The sequence below is a fragment of the Copidosoma floridanum genome, unplaced genomic scaffold (genome assembly GCF_036245765.1).
Source record: "Copidosoma floridanum isolate Cflo_tuat_1 unplaced genomic scaffold, Cflo_Japanese_pri ptg000019l, whole genome shotgun sequence".
NCBI lineage: Eukaryota > Metazoa > Arthropoda > Insecta > Hymenoptera > Encyrtidae > Copidosoma > Copidosoma floridanum.
Window position 1 is genome coordinate 5,568,478 of NW_028321896.1, and position 25,465 is coordinate 5,593,942.

Consider the following 25,465-nt stretch of genomic DNA (forward strand, 5'->3'; position numbering starts at 1 on the left):
ACAAGTTGTGGGGTACGTACGACTCGCACTCGCGCGGTCTACAGATTTGCGGCCCTCGCGCATGCAGATCCATGGTCGACCCTTGTGGTGGTACAGGATTTACTCGAACTTGCAACCTCACGGTTCTTTCCCGCATGCCTACGCCGTACGTGCCTTTTTTCCTTCTGGACACGCTCGTTGCGATTAGAGCTCGTTACATCGGAGGAGGAAAAACTCGGGGGATAGGAAAGTTGCTTTCTAACGGAGAGCCGGTACGTGCTCGGGGCCCCTGGGGTGGCTTACCTCTCCTTCCTTCGTGCTGGGCTTTCTTTTCTTTCCGGGATCAGATGCCTCAGCGGATCCATTGTTTTCCCTATTTCAGTGATTATATTCTCAAAGTGCCTCGATCAGCGGTTACCACGCGCGACCCAAGTATAGGGAGCTTTCGTGCGAGTTTATAAATATATTGCGTGAGTGTGTGTGTTACAGAGCGGTGCAATCGATGGAAATGATTTCGTGGGCTCGTTTTTCAGGATGACCCCGCGATTCTCTGTTCGCTGGGTGTGCGTCTGACCAAACGTACGTTTTACTACTTGCGTTTTTTTTCGTCTATTTTCTCTCGTAAAATGATTGTTCGGCGAAAATTATAATTCTTGATGGATGAACTTACAAGTAGCTGTACATTGTGTGTGTGTGTGTGTGTGCGCTACAGAGCGGTGCAATCGATGGAAATGATTTCGTGGGCTCGTTTTTCAGGATGACCCCGCGATTCTCTGTTCGCTGGGTGTGCGTCTGACCAAACGTACGTTTTACTACTTGCGTTTTTTTTCGTCTATTTTCTCTCGTAAAATGATTGTTCGGCGAAAATTATAATTCTCAATGGATAAACTTACAAGTAGCTGTACGTTTTCAAGCCTAAAGTGTTTAAAATTAATACACGAAGAGCCGCGCACTTCCTCAATGTCAAATGAAAAAAAAAAAATAAATAAAATAAAAAAAAAAAACTTAGCTTAGCTCAAAATAAAAAGTAAAGTTTGACATGAATAAAAGACTCACCACACCGTCCGCCGAGACAGCATCGTCGAAGCCACGGTATGCAGGCATCGCCGGGGGCGTCGTCCTCATGTCGAGTGGCAGCCAGTCACCCCTCGAGGGAGAGTTCCCGTGGGTCGTCGGCTGTTGTTGCCTGCCACCTCGGATTCCCAATCGTGGTCTGCCACGTCTCACGCGCCGACTTGCCGCTGTTGCTGCTCCCGCCGACACTGTAACAATACGCCAAACGCGCAGCGCGCCCGTGCCACGTGGTACATGTATAGATTTGTCAATGTGCCGTTTTACCCACACCATTTCATCTTTTTGCCCATTCATTCATTCACCCATTCACCGCGGTTTTAATGAATCTTTCGATGGTTTTCCTGCACCTAACGAAGCGAAATAATATTCAGGGGGAGGAGTCGAAATAATTTGGAACAAATAGTGCAAATTCCAAGTGGATTGAGCTCGAATATCCGCAGAGAGTAGCGCGCGGTTTATGAAATTCCGATCTGGAATCCACGCGCTCAAGTGATTTATTTCGCATTGATGATTCGGCTCTTTGGAATCATAATTTGCTATTTTTCTGTCTTTCTTTTTTTTATAATAAATTTTCAATTTTCCAGTCTGAAATAGATGTTTGCAATGATTATTATTGATTCATCTGCTACAAAAGACGCTCGTACATGCATAGACCTTTACCGATCTTTACCGACGAAGGGGGATTTTTCAAGGCTAATTTAACGTTGTAATTAGCAATAATGGACGGATATTTATATAATACAATGTATCGTGAAATTTAATTGCCAGGCTAATTTAAAATGAATGCCGATCAGGGCGAGAGTTCTAACAGTGACGGAAAAAACACCTTTCACCCCAATAAATGGCCATTCATTAAAAATTGCACAAAAAATAATACTCCTTTTACTTATTTATTCTTCGCTCGTGCAGTGTCGCTCAAAAAAAAATAACAAAAGGAAAAAAAGAGAGACGCAATAAATAATCAAAGCCCCGTTTTTCTCGCATCACGTAAATCGTCAATTTTTCAATTTTCCCTCACCCACTCGCGGGTAGTGCGCATCGTTTCATACACCCCGGAACTTTTAATTAAAAAAGAGCTCGAGAAGATTTCCATTCGCCGACGCCTCGTCATTCAAACGACGTGTTGTTGTTACTGTACAACTTTTTTTTTTTTTTTTTTTTTTTTTTTACTTGTCACCACGCTGGTGTATATTATACACTCGGACCGTGAAAAATTTCCAGCGTCCGGAGAGAGACGCGGTCCCGAATCACTGCCTCTGAAACGGCGAAACGCGTTCTTGGGCATGTCCCCGCCATAAAACTGTCAGAATTTCGCGTCACGACGTTTGTTCCGGAAATTTTATGTCCGCGAGTTTATCACCCGCTCGAAAGAGCCAGCGCCTCTCTTCTCTCCGTCACCTGCACACGGTACACATCCAGTCGCACAAGGACGAAAAAAAAAAAAAAAAAAAAAAAAGAAGCTGGCAATACCCACATTACTTTCTCCATTTGACGGGAGCTGTAATCCCTCGCGCGCCGCGTCCCACGTGTAAGTATATGTATATACCCAGGGTATATCCAATCAAACTACACCGACAGGTACATTATCACTTGGGAACTTTTCCGGCCGCTCTGTATGCACGTCGTCTACCGCTCGCTTCCCTCCCTCCGCCCCGTCGCGCACAAGATGGATAAGCCCGTGTAGGGATCGTCGCGTGGGTTATTCATCGACTCGATCGAATGGCTGAGGCGCTTTTGGATCGTAGTTTCGTACAGTGGCGCGCGCTTGCGGTTTGTCATTGGTACCCATATAGCGCGGAGTGGAAACGGGAACGGGTGAGAGGCTTTTGAGACGTAATGGGGCGCGGTGACGGAAGTGACGAAGCTGTGTCGATTGTTTCACGCTTTTTTTTTCGTAGAGGTTAAAAAGTAGTTTGATTGAGGACAATAAGCAAGCTCGGGACACGCGTCGAAGACGGATGAGGAACCTTGACGAGGACCTCCTGTTTTTGTGTATATGATTTACGGTGGTCGTGCAGTTTCCTTGTACATAATATATAAATCAATCGCGCGGCAGAAGAAACAGAAAAGAATATTTTTCTACGCGTACAGGTGCCATGGAAGTAATTTTAACACCGTATCCGACATCAGCAAGAGAATGATACAACAAGCACATCATTGAATGAAAAAATTCTCTCAGCAATTTAGCGATTTTTTTCCTTCAAGTAACTTGATTCCATTTTGATTTTTGAGAGAATAGTTGATATTGGTCCCAAAACTACGTCACGAGCAGCTTAACTCCTCGTTGAAAATCAAACTATTTTTTGCTAAACTAAATTTCGAATTCAAAAATATGCAAAACCATCCCTTGAAACTGCAACGACAGGATGTAACACGAAAGGAGCTTGACGAAATTGCATTCGCTGATCACCGCCGCACTGCAGGTATATAATGGACGAGCGAGCCACGGAATCGTCAATAAAGTTTGATCGGCGCGGGGAGAAAATTAACGATCATTCAGACTACAACACGCGCTCGGATCGGGATCTCGTTCGGTGCGATAATTGGCCACCCTCCCCCCCTCCCTCCCGCCACGTGTTAGCAAACTACAGGGTTCGATCGAGCGATTTTCGGCAATTTCCATTCGTCGAAATGTTCGCCTACTGCAGCGCGCGCGGGAATCTCCGATTATATATACTTATAACAAACTGACGCGCGTACCATTTTGCCGGGAATCCACCTCTACGAGGAAGGGGTGCAAAGAGGAAATAATATGCATGCCAGTGTGCATACGTATATATTCGTACGCATCTGCAGTTATGCGCTATCGCATAAATCACGCCGGCTCGTCGGTTTAACTCGTTTGTGATTTATCGCCCTGTGCGGTGCATTATTTGTTTTCACGACTACTTTCTTCCCCCCCCCTCACCCTACCGTGTACCCTCTTTCGAAAAAAAAAAAAAAAAAAGGAAAAGAAAAAAGAATCCTCGCTGCGAAACTTGATGAAAATACCTTGTGTACATGTGGCTCTGCGCAGACTGACGTAGCAAATTTTTCAAAAAAAAATTTCGTTGTTTTCGCTCAAACGGACGGAAAAATGATCATCGAGTTTTGTACGCAATATTGTACACGAGCAATTATCAGCGATTCTTTGTTTAATCCTTTCCATCGATGTGTCGATGATCGAGTATACCCAATACGGAGAACAATTCATCAGTGACCGTGTAATGATAAAGGCCCTCTATTTCTGTAACCTACTCTCGCTGCGCTATAACCCCGTGGTCATCGATACGGGGCCATTTTTTCCCGACCCACGTTATTTACGAGCCAAGGGCCTTCATTTGTATCCTCGTATTTTTCTACGGCGTCAAACTCGGCCGATTCGATCGAGGCAATTGTTTTTTCCCTCTCCAGGACGTATCTATATTTTTTTTTCGCAAAATTATTACAGCCAAGTATATATTACGTGGACTGCTCGGTACGAAAACAATAACCACAGCTGATCGTTTCTTATCTCGACGGAATTTATCCCCCTTTTTTTTCGTGTTTATGGCTGAAGAAAAATCGATGGCAGGGGGACAGAGATCCTATTAAGTAGTAACACGTTTTCACGATTGAAAAAAAAATATATATATTGACATGGTGGACCAGGTGCAATTCGTCGCAGTGGCGTGTAATGAAATATAGCTGGGGGCACATGGAGGGGTCGTCGAGGCCGATAACAAAGCAACGTGACGACGAAATAATTCCTGATTACACGTGCACGGGAGCAACGTTTCCTTTTGCCTTATTCTCTTTTCCTTCCCAGGGAAGTACAGAGCGGTGCTCAACGCCACAATCTCGAGCAATAAATTTGGACGGCGTTGATTGGCGTCACGTGGTATGGTAATGGCCGGCCCATGGGGTCGTTGACGAGTCTGTCCCGAGGAGGGCGGAAGAAAGCAAACCGCTTGACATGTATGTTATTGGCTCGTAAATATTTACGTTGCACCGGTGCTCTATACCAAAAATGACGCGTCGATTTCAGGTGTTTATGAGTCCACGAAAATTATCATACGCTCTCGAATTACTTTTTTCGATGAAACGGCACTCGCAGAGATACACACGTACACGACTGGAGCCAAGCCACTGCCTCTCCGCCGCTGTTTAATGACAATCTTGTACGTATATGTAATATGTAGGTCACGCTGTTGTCAGATTTTGATTAGATAATCGCCCGCTTAGCATATCAATGCCGTACCTGTGCATGTTGTGCCATGCGATCTATACACGCCTCGCTCTGATTTCACGACGGATACGCACATTATACATGCAACATATTAATACTGTACGTGATAATTCACGCGTCCCGACCCATTGTCGACGTTAAGACGAAAATGTACATACACGGTGTTGCGTCCGGTATTTGACAGTCACGTGATTTGATACCGAAAAACAAGCCCTCGTTTCAACCTTTTGACATAAGTAGTCTTAAAGGTGATAGGCTACTTTGTCGGAATTTAGGGTCCAACGCTTTTTTGACGGGTCAAAAAGCAAAATTTCCAATGACAAATGTAAAAGAACAATAACAATGATTAAAAAATAGCCCTGTATCTGAAAAATATGAAAAAACAATTTGCGTCGATGCGGCACGGCAATCGAGAACACATTGAAATATTTGTGAGATCCAAATCAGCGCAAACATTTGCACAGTGAAATGTCGGGGGGGGGGGGAAATGAAAAACCACGATAGCCGCGTCGAAGGAAGAAAGTATTGATAAAGAAAATCGATCGGAAGCCAATCTGTTTAAGATAAGGAATCCCCCTCCCCCCCATCTCGAGTGGGTGAATCATCCGCAGGGTGGACGGTACAGGAGAGCATAATTTTCCAAAGGCAGATTTCATTTACAGAAAGTGCGCGCTAGTATTGTATTCCAACTTGACTTTTATAGGTGTGCTCGAGACGGGGAATGGTTTATGTGGCACACGTATATTTGCCGAGAGAAAATTTCCCCGCTCAAAGTATAATTTCGTTGGTACGGCTTCAAACGATTGTTTGCCCTTCGAAAGATCTCTCTCGCTTGCTCTTTTGGTGGGGATGAAAGTTATTCGCTGAAAATAGAATAAAAATTTGCGAAGATGAAACACACGCTCGCACGCATTTATACACAAACATACGATCAGGCGTACACTCTCATTATACACTTTCAGTTGGAGAGAATTTTTTTTTTTTCGACTACGTAGAATAATGGAGCAACTACATCTACTGGAACTGATGGTTTTGTTTATAATGATGATGATGATGAATCGTAATAACAACAATCCAAAATATATACCATGAAATTTTTCTTTTATTCGTTTTTTATCTGAACACGGTGACAAAAAGACAAGGACGATTTAAATGAGTTTTGCGTGAGTTTTTTTTTCTATTCCTTCTCCTTCATCGTTTTCGCATAATAATGAAGTTACATGATATACCATACAGAAACTTGTGACACTTTTGTTTATTGTTGTTTTTTTTACTACAGCTTGATTCAATATGATTTCTGAATTGTTTTTTTTTTTTTTTTTAATCGTCACGCGCAGTTTTACAAAGGAGTCGATATGCTTCGAATCGAAAGGTATTTTCGTCATTTCAACAAAAATGCTTACAAAAACGATAGCAAGTGTACCAACAACAAAAGAGAAAAACGAACACCAACGTTTTTTTTTTGTTTTTACAAAAGTAATTGGATTACACTATCATATCAATAATACAATGATGATAATAATAATAATAATATGTTAACAAATATACAAATGGTGAAAATAGTACAAGTATAGCAATAATAATAGATGAAATTCTAAAAATCAGTCTTATAGTATTCCGAATGAAGCCAGGCATGAGTTTTCGCAAGAGGTGGCGGATGGGGGGAAAATCGAAAGCTCGAGCGCGCACGCGGGGCATCCATAGTCAATCACTAGCTCGAAAATCCCATTCGGAATTCCATCAAAACCCAACATCGCAACAACGCCGGTTCATACCGCACTTTGCCCGCGCATAACTACACAGCTGCTCCGATTCGCGGAAAATCGCTGTATGCTTATATCAATGCGAATCGTTATGGGCGAAACGTATAGCTTTGAGCACGTAGGGGAATAATTAAACAGACAATAAACAGCTTTCGATCGCGCCCGTCACGCCCCTTTGGCCGAAAAGTAGGCTAGGGAGATCGAAGGCACATCCACGACCCGGCAGATGTCGAGGTTGGTATGATATTGTCACGGACGCGAGCACACGAGTTACCGATGTGTAGTTACGGCGTACGTGTCGTTCCGCCCTTGCCTACATGTGGAGCGCGAAAGTAGTTGTGTAACGCGCTCGGGGCAATAATGATTGGTCGCTCGCGCGCCAGCCTGCTCCCGTAAATTAGTAGACCTGTACGGTATCCGTGTACCATTATACACCGCCTCCGCTGTAGCGATGGCAGGGGATGTGCAGAGGGGCTCTTGCGGGAGATGGAAAATTATCGGGTCCCCGTACGATGCTGCTTATTGTAATGATAGCGTTTTCCAGGGACCGGACTTTGGTTGCACGTTGTTTGAATACTTCTCGGGTGGCTTTGCTCGAAAAGTGCGGTCGCTTCGAGGAGGTGTTTTGGGAAGAGCGAAAAAAAAAAGTCGGGGAGGTACGCCGAGGGAGAATTTTCAGATTGAGGACAAATTTGGCTTGTCGGGTATTTTCATGGGAGGCCTCGCGTAAACAGCTCGATTTGCGAAAACGACGCACTTTCTTTTGTCTCGACGAGTCTGGTGGAGGACTAAAGGAGCAAAAAGAAGACAAAGGAAAAAAATCCCGAAACTGGGTTAACACGGATAAACGCCGCCATCAAAACATGATCCTCCAACGCGTGACTTTGATATAAGTTAATCGGAGGACGTAAAGACGTGAAGCGCGACCTATTCTCGGCGTCTAGGGGTGTTTCATCGCGTGATTTTCTTGGGTACATTGTTACCATTCCGACGAGTGAGAGACGACGCTTTTCGTTGTCCAAAGCACAATTGCTCCACTATTTTGTTCAAGTAAACGTGCCTCGCGCAGACTTTTTTTTCAAGATCCCCGATGCTCGCGCACACCGTGCTATTACCAAGGTACCACGATCTTTTGTACCATCGAGCTCACTCGGCTGTACATTACAACTGTATTGTTCGAGCGCAAAAACAACGCAGCATTGGAATACGTACTCTCGACGACGTTTACAAAGTATAACTTGCATTACGTTATGTATAGAGGAGTAATGAATGGGGGAGACCGTGAGCCTAAGAATAAGAAAACGCCCGGAGGAATGCGGCGTTCGCTTACCTTTGCACTCTGACAGTGATACTCTTGCGAAGCTAAAAAAAAGCCGTGCTATGAAAAAAAAAAAAATACGAGCTGTAAATTAAATATGCCGCCGTCAGCAGGGAAACTCTGGCGGGAGTTGGGGGGAAAAAAGTGTCTGTAATCTAAAAAACGCAGTAACATTCGTCAACTCAACACGATCTGCGACCGCACTTTTCGAGCCCACGTAGAGCCATAATTCACAATACATCGGCGAGCGCGTGCGATTTTACTTTGGGATGTGTTTTTTTTCCCACCTTCCGTCATGCCTGTCGAAACTCACTTTTTTTTTCTCTTTTACATTTTTGCATTTTCATACTCGTATCAACCTATATAATACTTATACTTAAATTAAAGTTGTATTGCAACACCGATTCTCTCATACCTCTCGCGTCGAAACGCGACATCGCTTTGGTTTCCCATCGTTTGTTTACTGATTTTTGTTGCTGCTTTTTTTTCAATTTTCCTTCTTTTTTTTTTTTTTGTTTCTTTAATAACTCGAAAACTTACAAGATACTTAAACGTTACAGCGTGCTTAAACGCAAGTTATATCACCGCGACGAGTGTAAAATTCACTTGTGTTACTTCAATTGCATTCATACTCTGCTGTATTGATTTTTTTTTTTTTTTTTTCATCTATGCGTATTTATATTATTTATATTTATATTTATTCACTCGATGGACGTATACACATCCTCATCGCATCGGAAATTTCGAAGAGTTACTCGTTCAACGGAATTTATGTGCTTGCATATTGCACTGTTGCACAATACGCTGTACCAATGTAGTAAAATTGTGTTTGTTGTTGATGGTGTAAGTGGGTACATGTTTAGTGTCTATATCATTGCTGTCGTAATTTTGATGTGATGCTCATTCGACGCGGGCGTCTGTGCGTGTAAAACATTGTTACATTCATATTATGCTATTTCAACAAAAATAATGCAAATATTCGATAGTTGATAGAGTGTATTTCGTACGGATGAAAATGTTGGGGAAAAATGCGCGAGACGCCCGCGCGAAATCGATCCAGTCCGATGTCCAAACCAAACCCTCGTGCTACCCCCAGCACAAATTTAAATCATCTCACTCTGACACGCATCGCACTCGCAGCATAAAACTTGCGCCTCTCTGTGATATAAATATCATCAGTCGCACTTAAATACTAAAAAGAGTGTGTGCTTACAACTATAGTACTCGTTTCTTTTTCTTTCAATTCTCAAGTATTTTTTTTCTTTCTCGTTTGTCTGCTTGAAATGTCAAATATTTACCTTTTTATTTTTTTTTTACCTTATTTTTGTTGCTTTTTTCAACTTTTAATGATTAGTGTCATGTATGCGGTAATCATAATAATGTTGACAATAATAATTTATACTTTTAATAGTTTATACGGGCCATTATTCTTTTTGCTTTATTTTTGTTTACTGTGTTTTATTTATCACTTATTTCCTTATTGCATAAATAAATTTACGCTTGTGTATGTGTGTATGGAGTCTGTGACTGTGTGACAAGTGATAAATTTAATTTTAAAATGTTTACATTACGTTTTACACGCCTTGTTTTCACCTTATTTATTATTATTTTTCAAAAAATTATTTCGTATAATTGCGTGGACGTGGTTAAGTGAGTACTTGGATGTACGTGTGTGTACGTGTGGTATAAATGTGCGAGTTTGTGTTTACCTTACATAAATTACCTTGGGTTATGCCACGATTCGAATTAATACATAGGTTTCATTGTTTACTTAACTTTTTTTTTTGCCATTTACTTAGGGGGAGAATACAGCGTGGATTAAGTTTAATTACTTCGAAGCGAATAAATTTAATTAATACTCGTTAAATTTAACCTTATTATTTCTTGTTATTTATGCTTTTTCATAAGAAACCTAACCGTTACTTGATTTTATTTTATGTTTTATTTTTTTCTATTTCCTATTGCGATGAATGTTCCGTTTACATTTTTTATTATAAAAACGAAAGCGTGAAAAATTTTGACCGTCGGTATACATGCCAAAAAACGAATTTTGAAGAACCTTAATATTTTTCTCCGTAGACGTTATACGGTCGAAACGTGTCAGCGTTTTTACTTGATTTTTTTTGTCCCCTTTTTCCTTCATTCATTCCGAAAATGTACCGACGTAGGACTCGAAGGATCCTGATCGACTATCGAGCAATTTTTATTCATCTTTTTCTTTCGTTTTCGAAAACCCCGAGCGAAAATTGAGGAATCATAACGGCGAGAAATCCATCGAAAAAAGCTTCTAAAATATAGCGGGTAGCCCTCTACTGCTACGTACATCGCGAGAAATAAGGGATATTCTTTGTAAATGCAGCCACCCGCGACGCAATCTCCCTTTTTGCCGCGTATGAAAAAAAGTACAAAAAAAATATACAATCATAAAATATATATTGCGTATACGCGAAAAGTAACGCTTATTCGGACAAAGCAATCGGGGCTGGCGTTTATTTCAAGCGGAACTCTCACCACTACCTGGTATGCTCCTATACTCCCATACTGGTGAGCTCCGAAGCTTTCAACTCGCACTTTCGTCTTCAATAAAATGAGCCATTTTTGGGCCATCCAAAGGATTTTTGTTTTTCTTGACATAATGTTCTCATTTCTACTTGGGAATAACCAACTATGGACTTTGTCGTTTGACCTTCGGTCACGATATTTTTGACAATATCATACGATACTGAATGACAATTTTAAAGTTAGCTGGAGCGAATACGAAATTTCCAACTGGCTGTATAAAGTTATTTTTTGTGGGATGTCTTCATTACCTTTACCAAATACAACCTACAGCTCTTGAAGCTTTGAAACCAGGTGACGATAATTAATTTATCGCTCCTATGGGATTAAATCTTCAATTTTAATAATAGACTCGCGCGACGACAAAGTCCACAGTCCATAGGCAGCAAAACATTGGTAAGTTATTTTTAAAGTGCGAGCCATCGAGGGCTTAAATTTTGTTCAGCGATCCTATTTTCATCGCAAACAATCTATATGTAGGAACGAACCTCCTCCGCCTTCGTACAACTATATATAAATATATATGTAACGCGAGCGCGACTCCCGAAAAAGGCATGTAGAAAAAAACCGATGCGGAGGAAGGTATGAAGAAGCGCTGCTACCTTGTGATTTTTCGTACAAAAAGTGACTAGAAACAGGAGGAAAATTCCCGCCTATTATCGAATAATCCAACCCGCTTTCGTTTAATTTTTCCATCATTTTTCACCAAATGGGCATAAAAGGCCTAAATGTGTTAAAAAGGGGGGAGATGAGGTAGCTCGATTTTTCATCGCAATAAAAAAATATACTTTTACTACGGCCCTTGTCCGAATAAGACTCTAAATGAAGTAAACGCGCCGTGCGTTCGATCGCCTAAAATAATTGTACGGCGTTATCAAAGTGCTTACAATTTTAAGAATTAATGCTTTTTTTCTTCTTCGTCCTTAAGACTCAAGTTACGCGCCTACGACTATCATAACTATATAAAAGAGTTGCTCGCGCTCTCGGACTCTCGGCAAATTTTTTTTCTTATATTTCTTTTTCTTTTAGTTATATATGTTTAAGAAATAGAGTCCGGGTTACAGTGCGGAGATACAAATGCTTACTTGCTTAATTTACATATTTACAGGACACAAACGAACGTACCGATCATTTTTTCTTCCTTTATTTATATTGGATATCTCCAGGTGTTGGTGATTTTGTTTTTTGTCGTCGCTCATTCGCGGAGAAAAGTGTTACCTGAGGGTCTTTAAAAATTTTTTTTTTATTATTATTTTTACTCGTCTTCTTCATTTATCGTTCGAAAAACCGTTTTTTTTTTTCCTAAAGGTACAAACGCTGTCGTTTAACTTTTTATTTTTATTTTTTTTTTTCATTGCACAAACGAAACGACAATTTTACAAATTTACAAGCTCAACGCGCTCTCTCGTCTTTACATTATCTACCAGAAATTTTTTTATTATTCCAAAATACGAGCGCGTTTTATTTCATTTCTTTTTACACCGAAACTAAATTTAGTAAATTTTACAAACCTCAACGTTTTTTTACAAAATTTTTTTTATCTTACAAGAATTTTTTACGTCCCAACACGTCATCACGCTCCATTAACACTTTTCTCGATTTTTGCATTTTTTTTTTTTTCTTCTTTCTTTTCTTTTTTCTTTTTTGCTTCCTCTTTATTTTCTGGTTCTCCGACTTCTCCAAAAAAAACTTTATCGTTCCACAAAAGGTTATCCGAACGAAAGTACATACTAAAAAGTTGCGTGGCTCATTGTTCGTTCAAGATGCACCAAACTGTGATCTCGTTCATTCGTCAGTTTTTTTTTTTTTTCTTTTGCCACGCCATGCGCTCATGATTTTTATTTCTTCTTCTTTTTCATCTTTAGTCTCTTTTTTTGCTTGTTTTTAGCTTGTTTCGCACAAATTTTGTCCCGTGAGTTTTATTCCTTCCATTTTAAATGATTGTGATTGAAAATTAGCGACGTCGGTCTTTGTTATGTGGAAATTCCTGTTTACTGTGAATGTTATAATAATCGGCGGGTGGTGGTGGTGGTGGTGAAAAGAAAATTGAACAAAAATCCAAACGACCGCGAGGACGAAACAATAAGCAGCACTTTGTGAAAGGCAAAATAAAAATCTCTGACAATGTCACACTGTGAAAAATCGACGAAAAAAAATTAAGGTTTTCCTGCAAACCATGTCTCGTGTGAGTATGTGTGTACGTGTTTGCTTGTATGCACAATATCCGCAAGACACTTGAGATTGTGTCGATCGTTTTGTTGTCTGTTGAGAAGAATAAGTATGTAATATAACTAGTTTAACCGGTTTAATGCCCAGCGAAGTCCAGCCTAGCTGTGTGTACGAGGATTCGCGCGCTCGCCCTCACATATAGCTCGCTCTGTTTTTTTTTTTTTTTTCTTTTTCTTTTACACTTGCATTGCACGCGCACACGTGTGCTCGCACGTCCGTTTTATTTTGTTGTGTTTGATTGTGCTCTGTAAGTATAAGTGATAAATTTATGTTGCGTCCAGCTGTGCGTGGGTACACGTTTTGCTCTGAAACAGGCGGTTGTAACAAAAACCCTTACGATTGGTAAAACAATATCGTTGCGATGGTGGAAAATGTGACGATTGCTATTGGCCCAATTGACCGATTAAAACGATGCCGTATCATAATAGAAGTTCCATTGACGAATTAATTTTCACTGTCGAATTATTTAATCAAACGACGCTCGATAAGCACACAAGGATGTTCGCCAAACAAATGGACCTTGTCGATAAAACTCCCGCCTTTGTTCCTCGATTCGGGACTAATAATTTTGCGCGGCCATTAATTAAATTCTGTTGTCCAAATTTGTCATACGCATCGCGCTCACACCGGCAAAACCGAGCGAATTACGCGGACAAGCAATTTCGTGAATTCAGCAAAGTTATTTTCACCCGAAATTCGTCAAATTCGTCGCCTCGAAACATAACAGTTCGATTAGACACGCCGATGCATCCGTGCAATTGAAAGGATCGTTTCAACCTTTTTCAAATGAAACATGGAAATTTTAATTCAACGCCCTGAAACTAATGATCCGTAAAAATTCAGTTGCAAAAAGTAGTGCTTGGCAACCACGTGTACCTACGCGGCACGTGTAACTCGTGCTTGAAATGTCGAACGTGTAAATGTATCGTGTGCGTGGAGAGCATCAATTAATCCATCCTTCTCGTGCCTTTTTTTTCCTCCAAGGGGAAAAGAGAAAAGGAGAAAGAGGGGACTGTGTTCGGACACCGAATCGCAGAGTCGTTTTTCTCGCGTTGTCTTACGTAAGTATTTTTTTTTTTTTTTTTTTTTTTTTTTTTATTGTTGTTTTTAACGAAAGCGCGTAACTCGAGAGCGGTGCCGTGCAACACCCGCAACCATAGCTGGATGCCTGTTCAAGGCCTCCTCTGCCACTCGAGAGATTCTTATATAATTTATATTCTCGCGCTTTGCTTCTGTATACACGTACAAGCGGTATGGATACGATTTCCAAATATATTATACGTAATGTATGCCAGGAAGAGGCATCTGTGAATTTCTTTAAAAAAAAAAAAAAAAAAAAAAAAAAAGAGGTCTATGGTGAAACATCTGCGATACGGGGCTCCGAGCTCTTAGTCCGCACGTAAGTATATTTCTGTGTGTATGTGTTTACCGACGACCACCACAACCTGTACGTAGACATTGGCGTCGTCGAGCGTATAAATAACAATATAATGTATATGATATGCAACATTTATAATCTAATCCTATTTTATTTCTCGTATTCTGCAAAAATTGTATAAAAAAGATTAGCTCTGCTTCGCGCACGCTGGGCATCTCATATTTGTTACAATAATATAATGATGATCATAATAATAATAATAAATAACCATTTGAGTACTATTGTAAGGGTTTGTAATTGTTTTTTTTTTTTTTTCTGTTTTTTTTTTCTACTAAAATTACTTTGCACATATAACGGAGAAATCAATGATGTGCTTGATGCAAATAACATTGGTCGCGGTCCCTCACAACGATCGTTACTATTATTCGTTTTATCACACTGTTATTTGTTGTACGTGTATCAATGTAAAAAAAAAAAAAAAAAAAAAAAAAAAAATCAAGGTCAAAGAGGAACAGACGAGGGACACGGGGGGGGGGGGCAGAGGAGTACGGGAGATGTACCTACAATCAACAAAAACACGATGCGCTGTCGTACAAAAACGTCCCTTATCAACGTAGTAACAGACCTACTTATACATAATAAAGTACAAAACTAATCCCGTTTGCATCATTGCTAATGCTTATAAATATTTTTGTATGTGGTTGCGTGTGTGTGTGTGTGTACATGTGTGTGGGCTTACAATTAACATTCTGTTAAAACACGATCGCACGTAACGTGTATTTACGTTAAAAAGAGTTCAACTGCGTTTAATGTTTGAAAAAAAAATCTGGTTCGTTTACCTTATCCTCCCTTCGTTCAAACATGCATATATATAAATGTTCTGAGGTGAAGCGGCCGCGCGCGCGCGCCAACGCAGTCGTTGCGCCGGAACCGCGAGTGCCGCGGATTAACGTGATTATTTTAATCTATGAATCATCGACCGGGCGCCTTTGTATCAATTTATATTTTATTTGTTCAAAAAACAAAAAACAAAAAACAAAAAAAACAAAATTGGATTCATACGTAAATATATCTCCCATATCTCGGTAATCTATTGTACAGCTGCTTAAAAATCTTTTTTTACCTACTTAGTTTGATTGTTTGTGGACTTTTTTTTTTCGTACAAATATGCGAAGAAAATGTCATCATATTCATTGTTGAAGAAAAAAAAAGACCGCGCCCCGTGTGCTGTACGACACACACGTACCAAGCGCTCGATAAGGGGTGAAAAAAATGCACGGGCCTGCGCAGAAACCGATTGCACACTCTGTTTCAACCCTTTGCGTGCGAGGGGGAAAAAAAAACGAGTTTACGGATGTTGGGGGGAAGGAACGAGTTCAATCTCGCTTTTTTACGGATTCCCGTCGGCCTTCGTGTCGTACAGCACATGCACGCGGATTTTTCTGCTTGTGATTATGTACATTGTTTTTATTTTTATTTTTTTTCTTCCCCTCAAACGTACGTAACTATTGTCATCTGTAAAATATAATTATAAAAAATCCCGAGTTGTACTGCTTGGTACTACATGGCTATGGGAAATGCGTTGCTGGCGCCGACTTGAACGCTTTTTTTTCCTCACACCCCTTTCGTTTTATCGCCGATCCGCGCTGATCTAGCCGATGCTCCCCCGTATAAGTGGTTATTACAATATATTCTTGGTTTGCGTAAAAATTATGGTAGTAATAAGTATTGCCACTGCCGTGGCGTGTTTTGATAACGAGGCACGTGTGTATCGTCAATGAAATCACTATTGCGAGCGAGCGAGAACTGCCGATGCACATCATTTGATTGCCACATATATATATATATATATATATATATATATATATATATATATAAGTAGTATATTATGTACCGGGAGAACGCGATGCTGCAGCGGCTTATTACTCTTATTGGGTATACTTATAGGCTATTGTTCGCGCGCGTGTCTATGCGTGTATTTATACGTATCCAAGGCGGTAAATGTTGATGCGTCTAACATTGCTTGACTATTGTAGTATGTATAAAAATGTAGTAAAAGTATATTTATATAGCCGTTTCGAATTTTTGGACGTATCTATATGTACATGTACGATATTTATATGTTTATGTATAATATTTATTTGTTTTTTTTTTTTTTTTATAAATCGGTTCTTCCCATTTGTGCCATTTCCTGTCGTGTTGGACGCAAAAACATTTACTATTTACAAACATATATTATTTCTGCTGTGACGTGAACGGACGTGTATATCCATAAATACAATGAATGTGATTCGCGTTAATCGCAATATGACCCTGTTTCAAAATTACTCGTCTTTGAAAAACCAAAACAACCTGTTGCCGTTTGACATTTCGATCTGTAGCTATTGTTATTTTTTTTTTTTTGTTCTCATTTTATTTTATTTTAATATCGTTGTTCAGTATCAAACTGATTTTTGCGTGTGTGTACACCGAAACGTTGGAATGTTATCTTCACGTTTGTAAAAATAAATTGCTATTATCGTTAATCGCGTGGTCAGTTCAACTGATTAAATTATCCAATAGTGTATGTATTATTCTGTAATACAAAGTTGCAGCTATTTTCACAGTCGTCGCTACTTAGGCTTGAACTTTCAAAGCTCAGTATTGTTGTAAATAATAAACTCGTGAAAATGAAGATCACATTCCAAAGAGCACCATTATTGTTACGTTGTGTATTGGTATAGTAATAATAATTAATAATAATAATGATGGTGATATAACAATTGTCTGTGAGAACGATACAGTGACGCGTGAGGAATCGTACGTTGTTCGCAGTAAAAATTCAAACAGGTCATATCACACGTCGGACGAGTCGGCGAAGCGTTGTTTAGTCGAACAACATGATTTCGCTCGGCTCAGTTATGCCGTCTGTAAAAAAAAAAAAAAAAAATATATCTGTCGCGCTGTTCTCCCGTGGAGTGTCCGGTAAAAAACAAACAAATTGCAGAAACCTGTATTAGGAACTAATCGGTCTCGAGTACTTGCGAAAAGTACGTGTATTGAGAGCCGGTGCCGATCAGAGCGGATCATAAAAATAGACGGGTGCGCTCTTATCTGTTCGCGCCTGAAAAAAAAAGCGCCAAGTCTCGCCTTTCTTAATCATTATTATTACTTATGTTTTAAAAACTGCACGTGTTCCTATTCATTCATTCATAATTGAAAAATTTGTTGCAATCACGGTTTATTTTTCTGTTTTACTGTTTTCACTTCGACAATAATAAATATCACTCTTTATGCTTGATCCTGCATTTTATTGGCTTGCAGACGCACATGGAAACGTCGAGTTCTGTGCGCATCCCTTACTTTTTTTTTTTTTGTAGTTTATTTATTTTTTTAATTATTATTATGATTATTATTATTTTTTTTTTAATTCGTGTGAAAAATATATTGATATTACGAGCCTATTATTTCAATTGTTATTCAATTCTGCAATCGCGCATCGCGATTATTCGGCAATCAATTATTAAAAAGTAAATATAATACTCTGTAAGAATATAATATTGTTGTAAATATCTGTAGTCTGTGTAACACTGTATAGCATCAAATAAAACAACAAGTCTTGTTCATTTATCATTAATATCCGGGCTCTTGTGTATACGGTTTATGCAGTTGCCAAGAGAAAGTTACCTATTATCTTTATCATTAATAATAATCAACCGGTACGAGGTGGGGTGGCTTCTCCACCTTCGTTATTTTTATTTAGTTATTCTTATTTCACTCTTCCTCGTTACTATTGTTCGCCGCGTGTCCCTTATAATTCGTTTTCAACTCATTGAGTGTAGCTCGCGACGAACAGGCACGGGACGATCTCCAATTCGCAAGCAAAAACTAGAAACTTTCGGAACGATTACATCCCTTTTTTTGCTTCTTCTCGATTCCCTCAATTTTTCTTTTTTTTTTTTTTCATTTCCTCCTCCTTTCAATTATATCTACATCACTCGTACGTACGTCGTTCATCCTGCGACTCATCATTTAATTGCCTGCACTGGCGCCTTTTTACTCAATAGCGGGGATCGTTGGTGTTTGTATATATAAATATGAATGTGTGTCCGTGTGGTTTCGAAATTATTTTTCAAGTGAAAAGTGCGAGGGTGTGCCTCATTTTTGTTTTGGGTTTGTTTTTCACGTGCAGTGTCAGGCGCTCAGTGACGCCAACGCCGGTATTCCTCGAATACCTTCATAGTGCCCTTATCGTTTTAAATATTATCAGCCTTGTGGGTTCTTTTGTTCTGTTTCTTAAATCGTATTTCTTAAAAACCTCGCTCAGTCGATTTTATCCTATACGTATAATCGTAAAAAACCATTTTTTTCTCATATTCCTTCGACTCTTCAACGTTTTCTGCTCTGAGCTGCGACAAACGTTTTTTTAGGACGTCACATTATACGTACGCAATAATAATAGTTTGAACATAAAAAACACAAATACTCGTAACGCAATAAATAACCTAACAATAACGCATCGACGTCCGATGACATCAAAGTATACAAAGATTAAAATTAGCATATACATAATATATCACAATAAAAGATACTGGGCAATTGAGCGAAATAATAAATAAAACTCTACGAAAACTAGATTTACTAGGTGTAAAACTTTTTGCGCGAGGGTTGAATTTTCGATGAGTTTCAGGAGCTTTCGTAACATTGTCATGGAAGTACACAAGTTGGAGATATTCGTTTGAATAAGACACGAGAGTTGAGCGCAGTAAGTAACCGGACCGACGTGTACTTTCATCAACGAAAGGAAAATCGTAAGCACAAATACAACGAATCGATTTTGCAAAACAAGATCGTCAAGCTTATATCGGTTAGGAGTCTATTTTAACTAATTAGTTATCTTGTCTATTATAATATTATCGGCTTGATTTGTACTGTAGTTTCATTATCATTTACTTATACAATTATAATATACTATTGTTAATATGCGACGATCCCCGCCTCCCTCGCGCTCCTCAACGGGAAACGGAGGCAGGCACAACGTGTAAAAGTGAGCACCATTGGTTGAAAGCTGTTTGACAATCTTGCTCGACAAAATCAATAGCGCTTGGCTCCTGAAACTCTCGACCGCCTACGTGCAAAAAGATCTACAGCACCATCCGATGATGATAAAAATGATGATGATGATGATGATGATGATGATGATGATGATGATGATGATGATGATGATGATGACAATGAAACAAGAGAGAGAGAGAGAACGTAAAAAAAAAAGAGAGAGAGAGAGGCTCTATTAGTGAAAGGTCGCGTTAAACTGCAGCATGGCTCCGGCGAAGGCCGGTCTGTTTGGTTTGACGTCCAACTGGCTGGCAAGATCGAGACCGTAAGGCGGCAAGCCATCCCCCAGAGCCATCGAGCTAGCAGCCATGGGGGTACCCTGGAAGCGCAACCGCGGCTGCTCGACTGTCTCAATGCTCGATGGCGTGGCCGCTAGTTGCAGGCTCTCGTCGACGGACACGCTGCCGACGTCGTCACCCAAGATCTCGTGCTTCGAGTCGATCGGCGCTGACACCGACGACGGTGACGTCGACGCAGACGACGAAGTCGCCGAGGTCGGTAGCAGCAGCGCGTTGTTAATGGTATTGTTGTTGTTGTTATTGTTATTGCTGCTGTTTGTATTGTTGTTGTTGTTGTTTATGACCGAGGCGACCGATATTGCCGGCTTGAATTCCCGGAGCGAAGCGATGGCGAGGCTCATGATGCTGCTAGTGCTGCAGCTGCTGCCGCTGGCTGGTAGTGTCGTCGTGCTGAACTGCTGGTGTTGTTGCTGCTGTTGATGGTAGACGTTGTTGTCGTCCGGCGGGCGTTGGACAACGCCCACCTCGTGGAAGCTGACGAGGTGGCGCTTCAGGTAGAGCTTGGTCTTGAACGGCTTGCTACATAGAGGGCATGAGACACTCTGGGGGTTGTGGATGAGGCGCATGTGCTGCCGCAGGTTGGACAAGTTACTGTACATGCGGTTGCACACAGGACAGGGGCGCGGGTCCAGCGAGTGCAGTTTACGCAGGTCAGCTGCAACACACACACAATCTTGCTCTAACCGAGGAGACGATAGCAGAAGCCCACAGCAATAGCACGTTAAAATTTCTTTTTTCATCATTATTATTTTTGTTTTCTCTTCTTTCTTTTTTTTTTTTTTTTTTTTTTTTTTTTTAATTTCAATTTACTTCAATTAACAAAATAATGATACAAAAATCGGTAATGAACATATGTACATAAATATATATACATAAAGAAATAAATTGAATATACTTATTTGTAACAGTTATAGCAGTAACAAATGAAACGCGTTTTATTAGTAAATTGTAATATACTTTGTAATTTTGAAAAAGAAATTTTGAAAATTTCGATATTGAAAGCTTCATTGTTATCATTATTGTTATATGCACGCGAGACGTTACAATGAGACAACAGCAATTAAAGAAACAAACAACAACAAAATAATGAAAAGACAAAAACAAAAACAAAAAACAGATAAGAAAAAAAGTATGAGATAATGAGAATAATTAACCACCCACCACAGGACAGCAACAACCAGCGAACGATCTCCCTATTAGCACTACACCCAGTCATTGCGCTTGCTGCCTGCCAGCTCAACCAACTCGCGTTCTCTCGTCAATTTTCATTTTTTGTTTTTTTTTTCTTCCTGGAGAGAAATATCAATTTTTTAATTATTCCATTAACATGCGTGACATTTCTCTCCGTTCGAGGGAACGTTTGAGCTACAGTCGATTGAGGTCACTATTTTATTTCCGTTTGTATTTTATTGAATTATTTTTGTTGTGTTCGAAATTATTATTGAATCTTTTTACTCGAATTAATTAATGCAACATAAACTACAGAATATTGAAAGACGAGATTGTTTATTACAATTTCATAAAAAGATGAACATATTTTCGCGAATAATATTATTGAAAACTGTACAAACGAGTAAATGCTCGAATCGACAATACAAAAAGATGTCAACAAAAAGGTGACCTTAGTTTTGACTCTCCCTCAAGGATATAGGCAGGTGCAACGAGTGTTTTTAAACTGTTTATTTCAAATTTTTCATGATTTTGTTAATATATTTGTCTTTAGATCAAAAATACAAAGTACTATACATTTTTCATCCACCTGTCCATATCTTAGAAACAATAAAAAACGGCGATGAGACGGTTTTCTTCTGTAGTTAAGTAAGCCAATTCATCCGAATTTCAAATTAATTTACACAAGCACGATACAAAATGATTTGAAATAAAAAAAATCTTCTTTCGTCATTTTTTTACTGAAAATTTTATAGAAAAGATTTCTATAAAAAAACAGAAAAAAATTTCTTGAATCGAATTTAATGTGGGTACCTGCGGAATCGATAAAATTGATGCCAGTCATCAGAAAAGCGGTAATTTGTTGAAATTAAAACACGACATAACAGATGTCTATCACAAATGAATAATGCATCTACTTGAAGTAGGGAAAATGTGTACATTAGTTCTGAGATGATGAAAGCAAAAAATGAGATGATGATAACGATAGCTTTTTTTAAACCAAAAATTTTTTTTATGAAAAAAAATGCCAAAATTCTAGTGTTAAAAAAACGTTAAAAGCGATCGTTTGTTAGCATTTTAATAAATTTAATAAATTAATGCTATTGAATTTGAATGCGTTATTATGTGCTTTAATGAAAAGGAAATCTTAATTGAGACATGTTCACGCGTGATTGGAAGCATGAAAAAAATAAAGACATTAATTATTAAAGCAAAATGGGCTCCCAGGATTTCTTAATTATGTACACATATAATGAAGTATATTTTTGTTATTTTTCTGTACATAAAAAATTATATATTTTCTCAACTAAAGTTTTTCATTGAATTAAAAATCAAACTTTAGTAAAATCTTTCATTCATCTCACAGCGGCTTTTTTTATAGCTGCAAACTGCACTCTGCAACGGACTCGTGCCTGTAGAAGCAGCCTCAAGAGTGTCAAATGTCTCTCTCTTTCTCTCTTTCCTAACGCCTATCGCAAGACCTACCGATCTACACACGAGCTTACCATTTCAAACCGTCAAGGTATTTCTTTTTTCTTCTCTTCTCCCTCTCTCTCTTTTTAAAACTCTTTTTCTTCCTCTCACTCCCTTTCGTTCCGTTTCTTTTCATCCAACATTCGTTCACTCGCTCACTTGCTCTTTCTTTCTCTCTCTCTCTCTCTCTCTCTCTCTCTCTTTCTCTCAACTACTCACATTCAATACATGTGATGTAAACGGCTAGGTTGTTGCTGTTTGTAATGGTGCTCGCACTACTAAGGTAACAATGTCAATGAGTTACTCACCTTGCTGCTCCGGATTTAGCTCTGTGTTTCCATGCGACGGCCCAGGCATTCCTCCATCCATTCCACTGCCTAAAAAAAAGAAAGGAAAAATAATAATAAATCGAAATTTCGCCAAAATCTTATTTTTAGAACAAACCATTATAGTTATAAAGTTTCAACCTACTTTAGGTAAGAAATTTTTTTTTTTTAAGAACGATTTAGATTTTACATGAGAAGCATCAGGTAAATTAAATTTTGAAAGGTTATAAATTTGGTTTTAATGATTTCGTACCAGCATACGTTGATGGATATGAAGGTAAGACTTCCATTCCTCCATCCAAACTGAGGAAGCCTCCAGGTAATGTATTGAGATCGTGTTTCGATTCTTCATCACTTCCATACTCTGGCAGTTCAACTTTTGGCTGTTGGGGCAGAAAAAGAATTCATGAGTTTATGGTTTTACCAATCGCCGTATCATGAAATAGAATCGTATGCGACCTGCACGTAATCGACATCCTTGTAGCAATCAAGCTCGACTTGAGGTTCGATGAGTGGTCGAGAGCGAGGTGTACTGGTGGCACATGGTGGTACAGCAGGTGCTGGACTAGAGATCTGAGGTGAATCACTTCTTTTGCACAGCCTTTTTAACGGTGGAGGGCTTAACGGCGGCGTTTTACTGTGCTCGTCATCGAAATTCGGCGACACAGGGCCACGTCCATTGGGGGCACTAATATTATTGGCCCTCAAATGCTGAGACAAAGAATCGTTGTTGAAAATTTGATTGTAAGATTACTTTTAACACATGTTTTGAAGTAAATGCTCGGATATTTTCAACAAGTATCTTGAAAAATTACCTTTTCGTTGTGCTGGTTACTGCTCTGGGAGTCAGTGAGACCGCGGATTTGGAGAGACTCTGCAGTTCGCAAAAACGTCGGAAGTTCTGCTTGTGAGATGTTAACTTCCCCGGCATACATAAATTCCAAAAGAGATTGTAGATGCTCAAACTCCACATCTCTCATGAAAATTATCGGATGATTGCAAGGATTTGTCTGAAATAAAATAATGCACAGAAATCAATCACAAGTACTAAAATTCAAATAACTTCTGACACAAACTAGAGTTTACTACAAGTGTATCTAATTTTGGTATTAGATATCAAGTGTCCCTGAGTTATAAAATGTGCTCATGCAAAGATAAAGAGTTACATAACTCTATGGCTATGGTGAGCATTATAAATGAAGCTCAATATTTTCCTAGATATGATTCAAAGCAATTACAGCAACATCTGCAAGTTGCCAAGACACCTCAGCAGCTTGCCAGCCATAAATAAATATAATTTCACCTCTAAGAGTAATCTATATGGGTATGCTGTTTCCTCAAAAACTCAGCATAGCAACACCAATCAATCGTTCAAATATCTATATCTATTTATCTTGGCCTGAAATCGAAAAAGGAATTTCAACTTCTCAAGTTTGCTATTAAACAGCATTCTTAGTAACAGCTGCAAGGACATTGGTAAGCCTATACATGGTTTGTAAGGAATGAAATCTCAAAACGTTTTAGAAAAACTGCGTTTTTATCATAATCATATCCTTATAAATATCATTGTCAAGAGTAAAACTTTTTCAACTATTTTTAAAAGCGTATATGTAAAAAATATGGCTAGAGATATGCTAGTCCGATAATCATGGAATAACGCAAGCAAGGACTAAAAATGCACCAGTAAATATCTCTATATCTGGTTTACAAGTCAGAAAGAGATGCCACAAAGACAGACATAGACAGGGGAAAAAAAAAGAGGGAAACAGAGCTAGGCAGTGGGAGAGCGATGCATGCAAAAAGAGCACCCAAAAGAGGGAGAGGAAAACATGTAGGGTAACGAATGGCAGGAGGATCATGGGTGCAATGAAGTTTGGGGTGGGGAACATTGATGAGTAAGAGAGAAAGAGACCAAAGGGAGGACGGAATGAGCAAAAGGGTTGCTTTGGTAAAGTACTCGATGTGTAATATACATTGATTGCGTATGTGTATGCGTGTGTGTGTTAGTGAAACGCCAGACAGAAAATTTCATGCACACAATTGCACCTGACATTTAATCTGCCTATATTCCAGTACCATCGCTTGCTGATACTTGGCTGTGTATTATTCATACACAGGTGTGTTTGAAAATATCCCATGTGTGTCCAATCAATATCAGAATTAATAAGGCTCAGTAAAAATAATAATAATAAGTAATAATTAACTTTGAAATGTATACACGTCATGTTTTCTGTATACATCTGACAACGTATCTCTTATTACAAAATTAAAGAAATAAAAAAAAACCATATGTCAAACGTGTATTTGTTTTTGCAATCAATATTTGCGAATGTACTTCGATTTTCCTGGTACGGTTTTACCAAAATCTCATAAATCCATGATTTTGATCAAGTATAAACATGTATTCGTATTATGAAAAAATAAAACATAAAGCTGAAATACTCCAGTTTGAAAAATCAACTGTAATAACCGTGAAAAACTAATAATCGCAAAAAGGAGGAGGAAAAAGAGTTTTGAAAAAAGAGTCAATTTTTTTGCATAATTTTTAGCAGCGTACTCGATAATAATGATGGGAAAAAAAGACCCTAAATGGACA

The 25,465-nt window shown here is 39.1% G+C and overlaps 1 protein-coding gene across 2 annotated transcripts in view; it reads right to left on the minus strand.

Moving 5' to 3' along the window:
• The window catches only part of LOC106635854 (uncharacterized), a 48,033-nt gene that overhangs the window by 21,083 nt on the left and 1,485 nt on the right, over window positions 1-25,465 (minus strand). The window contains exons 2-6 of one of the 2 annotated variants that reach the window (XM_089593412.1): window positions 23,685-23,879; window positions 23,329-23,580; window positions 23,123-23,252; window positions 22,852-22,920; window positions 1,036-1,241 (exon numbers count right to left, since the gene is read on the minus strand). In XM_089593412.1, coding sequence (XP_089449538.1) covers window positions 1,036-1,241; window positions 22,852-22,920; window positions 23,123-23,252; window positions 23,329-23,580; window positions 23,685-23,879 — 852 coding nt within the window. Of the gene's footprint in view, window positions 1-1,035; window positions 1,242-19,736; window positions 20,556-22,851; window positions 22,921-23,122; window positions 23,253-23,328; window positions 23,581-23,684; window positions 23,880-25,465 lie in introns of those variants that run through there. The other variant, XM_014348021.3, reaches the window with a different exon arrangement.